The sequence below is a fragment of the Dipodomys ordii genome, unplaced genomic scaffold (assembly GCF_000151885.1).
Source record: "Dipodomys ordii isolate 6190 unplaced genomic scaffold, Dord_2.0 Scaffold63, whole genome shotgun sequence".
Classification (NCBI taxonomy): domain Eukaryota; kingdom Metazoa; phylum Chordata; class Mammalia; order Rodentia; family Heteromyidae; genus Dipodomys; species Dipodomys ordii.
In genome coordinates this window covers 4,305,373-4,311,522 of record NW_012267279.1, presented here as the reverse complement: position 1 = coordinate 4,311,522, position 6,150 = coordinate 4,305,373, and the positions used below count along the sequence as shown (strand labels likewise).

Here is a 6,150-nt window from a genome sequence, read left to right as displayed (position 1 = left end):
AGGTCATGACATTGTGTGTTCTTAAGCTTTAAAAATAAATCTATTTGGGGGAGGGAAATTGAACCTGCACGATAATGTTAGGCATGTGAACGCAATCACATGAGCTGAGAAAGTCAAAATCACGGTTTCCATGGCAACTCCTAACTTGTCTGGGTCGTACACATTTCTCAAGAAATACATTTGCCAGACTACCTAGTGATAAAAATTGCTCCACAGGCACATGAGAGTAGATTTCCCAATTCTCTCTTCTTCTCAAAGGTCTTCCCCCAATACATTCATCGACTTCTAAATATACCAGCAAGAAACTAAAGTGTAAGCCCTGACCTCTAGTCAGTGTCTTTTTACAGTGGAAATTAAGGTTCGTGTGACTCATTCCGTTTCCTGCTTTCTCCCTTGCAGATATATGTTGGGTAAAGGAGGAAAGCGGAAGTTTGATGAGCATGAAGATGGGCTGGAAGGCAAAATTGTGTCTCCCTCTGATGGCCCATCCAAGGTGTCTTACACCTTACAGCGCCAGACTATCTTCAACATTTCCCTTATGAAACTGTATAACCACAGGCCCCTGACAGAGCCCAGCTTGCAAAAGACTGTTTTAATTAACAACATGTTGAGGCGGATCCAGGAGGAACTCAAGCAAGAAGGCAGCCTGAGGCCTGTGTTCACCCCTTCCTCCCCGCCCAACGACTCGCTGAGCAGCAGCTACCGGGAGGCCCCACCTGCCTTCAGCCACCTCTCCTCTGCTCCTGCTCACCCCTGTGACCTCGGAAGCACTACGCCCCTGGAGGCCTGCCTCACCCCTGCCTCGCTGCTTGAGGAGGAGGATGACACTTTTTGCACTTCCCAGGCTATGCAGCCTTCAGCTCCTACCAGACTCTCCCCTGCAGCCCTCCCACCGGAAAAGGACAGCTTCTCATCTGCCTTGGACGAGATTGAAGAACTCTGCCCCACATCTACCTCCACAGAGGCCGCCGCAGCAGCAGCAGCAGCAGCAGCGACTGACAGCCTGAAAGGGACCTCTAGTGAGTCCAGCGTCCAGAAACCCGAAGGGCACCAGGAGGGCCGCACAGATGACCCCAAACTGATGGACTCTCTGCCTGGGAATTTTGAAATAACCACCTCCACGGGTTTCCTGACAGACTTGACCCTGGACGACATCTTGTTTGCTGATATTGACACGTCCATGTATGATTTTGACCCCTGTACATCTGCATCAGGGACGGCCTCAAAAATGGCCCCCGTGTCGGCCGATGACCTTCTCAAGACGCTGGCTCCGTACAGTAGTCAGCCCGTCACCCCGAGTCAGCCTTTCAAAATGGACCTCACAGAGCTCGATCACATCATGGAGGTGCTTGTTGGGTCCTAAGACCCGGGCACCCCGTGATCATGCCCACCCAGACCCTGTGAGCGTCCCTACAACCTTGACAGTTCTCCTCACTGTGCATGCACCCTTGCTTGCCTTTTTTCAGAGAAAATGAAAATTTTACAAAAGGATCACACTAGTTTTTGCTTTGAGCAGAGTTTGGAGTGCCTTCATCCGAGTATGACCACTTTCAATGAGCTTTGGAGTGGTTCCTCAGACCTACTCCTCTGGTACAGGAAAGAATACATTTGAAGACAATGTTGCTAATGTTGAAAGACACACAGTTCAGGTGAAGCACAAGGAGTAAGGTGGAAAAGCTGTACATTGCATGTGCATATTTGTCTATTTTTTCTATAAGTTTTATTGCAAGAGGTAAAAAAAGAAAATATATATATTATTTAGATAATCTGTACCTTTTCTGGCATTTTTGCCCTGTATAGGTTGACTTGGCAATTCAGCCTTTTTAGAGGCATTAACTACTCCTCGTAAGTGTTGCATTTACATGGCTGTTTAGAAAACTGCTGCCCAAATTTATTTTATATTTTTGTACAGATTCTGCAGTTTATGATATTGTTTTTCTAAAAACAAATGCTGTTTATACATACAAAATAGCTATTTTGATAGGATTTGCTCACATAGTTCCTGCAAACTTCAGATGTACAAGTTGCACTTGTACTTTTATAGAGTTGTAATGTTTTCTATGTGTATGGTGCAAGAAAAATTTGGATCAAATCAATCTGCAGTTGATCTCCCCAAATGCAAACACACACGCCCCACATACATACAGCGCTTTAAGAAAGGGCCAGGTGATAGATATCACACCCAAATTTCACAGGCACCAGTCCCTTGGCATGACTGCCCGCCAGTACTGTGACTTTCAAAGCCAGAGCTGAGTCTGCTCATCAAACTTGCATTAAGCAGTTGGCGGGAGATGGTGTTGAAGTGATGGTCTCCTTAGCTCCCTCTTCTGAGGAAAGGCTATCATTTTACTTAAAAGTGTATAGTTATGCCAAGTTTGCTCTTTCAATTATAATTAATTTTTTTTAAGGAAAACCCAAGTCTTTCCTTTTTTGACATAGTTTTTATGGTGAACCCAAAATTTTACGTAACAGCATTTTATGAAAAGCAACCAAGTTCTTCCTAGAGCTGAGCTCTGTTGCAATGCTTAGGGCTCCTAAAGAAGAAATTCTCCCCAGAACGCATCCATCATGTTGGTAAATTGCCTTTTCCAGTGTCCCTTCTCCAGAGCTTTTGTTCCCTGTTGCTAAGAGCTACACATGGCATCTTTATAATCTTCACAGTGAGCTTGGCTCACCTCGGCCGGCCCGGGATTCACCCTTCCAGTTTTGTGACTCTAGAACCTGGAGTCTGTTACCTTTCATCAGAGCATCCAGTCTGGTTGCTTTCTTTAATCAACTGCCGATTTAACTACACTTTACAAGGCTGTTATACCCAAATACACAGATGGGAATTTCTATGCATGTTCTCCTCCTCTTCTGCCCCTCCCCTCCCCCCAGGACACCCTTAAGAAGTAGCTTTTTATTCCTAGTGGTGTACATTTAATTTTTAAACATTTTTGCAATGTATCATGCTTGTTGCTGAAATTGTTTATGGCCTTTCTGTTTCAGTTTTTCTCTTTCTTCCAATGGTACTTTAGCTGTTGAGTGCAGGTTACAACCTATATTGTTATGCAGATGGCTTCTTTAGGAATAACTTTTATATTTATTTAAAAATTTTAAATTATGGGATTTTGTTGTTGTTGTTGTTGTTGTTGTTGTCGTTGTCGTTGTTGTCTTTGTCGTTGGTCATTTGTCAATATTCAGTCACCAATTCTGCTCACTTCTTGCCATGGGTAAAAATTGGGTCTTTCTGGCCAATTAAAAAGAGACAACTTTATAAATGGCACTTTAAACAAGCCATAGTTTTATTTTTCTAATGCACATGGCAAAGCAAATACATTTGTGATGAAGGAACTGCTCATCTAAACAGGATGTACGAATGATATTAAATCTTTCCACATTCTACTTTTCCTTGTTTGAATGTGTTTTAAAGACTAATTATCAACACAGTAGAGCAGTGAGAAACTGATCAAATTGCACTTGTTCTCTTACAAGTAACCTCCGTGCAGACACCTCTTACTGCTCCACATGTGGACCAGGGACCATATGATTAAGGTGAGGGTCGTTGTAGGTGCTTCCATGTCACTGTGCCTGTTTGTTTGAAGAGCTTCCCTTTCTTGTAGAGAACAAATCTGCCCAGACTTCATGCCTTGTAGAACTGGAGTACCCTGTGAACTGCCCACATGCTGCATACATTGCCATACATGTGCATATCCAATAGTGTTGATTAGTCCCAACAATTACAGGGTAGAAAGCAGTTGATTTGCCATTGTCAAAAACTAACGTACAGTAACTTAGAACAACTATACTTTCTTTGGATTAGCAAATGGTGTGTTTAAACAAGTCCCATATGTTGGGCAGCAGTTCAAATAAGCACAGAGGATCATTGCCCAAACTTGGTTCTCGGACTCTAGTGTATTTGCAAGGCTGGGTTTCAAAATCAAAACAAAACCCCCCAACAACAGCAGGCAAGTGCTTTTCAACTGACACCCTTGCTGTAAATTTTGTGATGCTCAAAGTTTTAACAAGACATACATGGGGAACTAGCCCATTTTCAGAAAGCAAAGCCATCCTGAGTTCTAATTGTCTTTCTGTCCTATTTTTACTTCGTGCTGTCCCAGCAGAGAAGAGTTGGAGCACGGTGGAATCTTCCAAGTCCCAGTTCTAGTGTGGGTTGTGCTTCCAGATGCCTCCTGGCAGCAGTGCCTCCCTTTATCAAGACATTGTGTCACATCCAGAGCCAGGCAGGCAACTTGAGAAAGATGTGCTGGGCAGGTCAGGGCTGGGCTGGGAGGGGTCATCTATTGACAGTGATGTGCAATGAAATGACAAGATGAGAGCAGAATCCTAAGAGCTTTGAATTTGAAGTGGTCTTTTTCCCATAAGTTATTTATTCTTTTTTTTTCCTGTGTAAATATATTTATTTTACTGTGGAGCTCTAGCAACATCTGGATGGTAACATGTGCAGAATGTATGGTAGGAATGTATTCTCTCGTAGGAATGTAAATCTGTATGAAAGGGGGTCTAAGCCAAGCCCCCTGGGACTCATTGAATGCACAGTCCACATTCATTTTTACTCTCATTTCTAATATGGGTCTATTTGAAATATGCAAAAGGTATGGATGAGGAATGTTTTAATACCTCCAAATTTTTAAGAAAATCAAGCGTCAAAGGGTTGATATTTTTTAAATTTTTCTTAGTAGCACCTTCTCTTAATGACAAAAGGGAGCCACGCTGGCATCCACATTCATACCACAGGGTGAGAATGGCAAGCCTCCTCCACCTCTGGAGTCTTCACCAATTGAGCTTTTTATCGCCATAGCCCCTTGGAGGAGTGCTCCAACCACCCTGAGGGCAATCAAGGAAACTTTCTTAACCGAATAAGCTCCAAAGAGCCAAAGTATCAACTTACGGATCATTTTTAAAGTTTAAATTTATTAACTACCTTTGTGGTAAACAATGAATTATGAATACCGCAAAGGGCAGCCTTCTTAAATGACAGATTTAAAAAAAATAGAGATATTCCACTTTGTGCGGTGATTGTTAGTCTACTCTATATGAGTTGTCTTAATTTCAAAACCTTGCTGTTACAAACTGGACCTTTATACACTTTCTGAAGATATCAAAAAAAGCATATTTAACCTGTAACTGTAAATGGTTACCTTCTGTAACTACCCCGCACCTGGATGGCATCAAGGTGTGCGCGCGTGCGTTCCTGCTTGTGTACAATTATTTTCAATGCTTCCAAGAATGAGTCTAAATGATTCTGGAAAATTAGGATTAAAAAAATTGTTGGAGTCAAAGCCAATAAAAGTTTCGGACTTTCTCTTGGGAATAAGTTTGGAAGAGAAGTGCAGTCCACATGTGCAAACAACGGAGATTTTGAAAAAGATGTACATAGTCATATGTTTGGTGCATGGGTTTTGAGGAAGGCTTTTTGTCAAAAAGGAGGTGTGACCTTTCCCCACAGACCTGAGAGCTGTGCCTTTTCTATGCAATATTACAGATGTCACATCGGAACCCAGAGGGCTGTGTTCAATGTAGGTTCGGGCTGTAATCTAAACAATTGAACAGATTAAATGTACATGGAAATGAGCAGTCTTACTTTTGTAGTTTTATATTATACAATAAACAGTTAAAAGATGAGAGAGGCATGTTTGCGGTTTTTCTTCTGATCGAATCACAACCACTTTGTTAGATGACCTTTAAGTGCACAGGGACCCTGTGCTGGTTAGTCCCAGCACTCTCCACAGAGCACCTGGGGCGTGTGCATGCCTCATACTCAGGACTTGCAACACTCATAGCCAGTCTCTGCCTTCCCCTGGCAATCAGTATCTGCCAGCATCTGTCACCTCCCACGTCTCTCTCTGCCTTCTTCCCCATGGGGCCAAACCCCCACCAACTGGCATCTCATCGTTCTAGACTCTTTGTCCCTTCTGCTGCTGCTTTCCATCCCCACCACTTTTCCAGCCCATGTCTCCTGTCCTTGTGATCTCCACTATTGTACCTGCTTCCAGTTGTCCTTCCTGACACCTGACATCCCCAACACTAGAGTTCGTGTGCTGAAACACCAGCCATTCATGACTGTTTGCAGGCGCCCTGGATACAGCTGGGACCCTTTCTGCCATCTTTGGGAGCTAAAGGGGATCCTAGATCACCTTGGATGGAGGC

At 43.3% G+C, this 6,150-nt stretch overlaps 1 protein-coding gene across 1 annotated transcript; it reads left to right on the top strand.

The window, feature by feature from the left end:
- The first annotated feature begins 400 nt into the window (after nt 1-400).
- Sertad2 (SERTA domain containing 2) lies at nt 401-5,625 on the top strand. The gene has a single exon (XM_013022547.1). The coding sequence runs from the start codon at nt 404-406 to the stop codon at nt 1,361-1,363; it is 960 nt and encodes a 319-aa protein (XP_012878001.1). The 5' UTR covers nt 401-403; the 3' UTR covers nt 1,364-5,625.
- Nucleotides 5,626-6,150: the final 525 nt, after the last annotated feature.

Bases quoted from the DNA above. Each gene is read 5' to 3' on its own strand.
- Sertad2 (XM_013022547.1), top strand. From the start codon at position 404: ATGTTGGGTAAAGGAGGAAAGCGGAAGTTTGATGAGCATGAAGATGGG.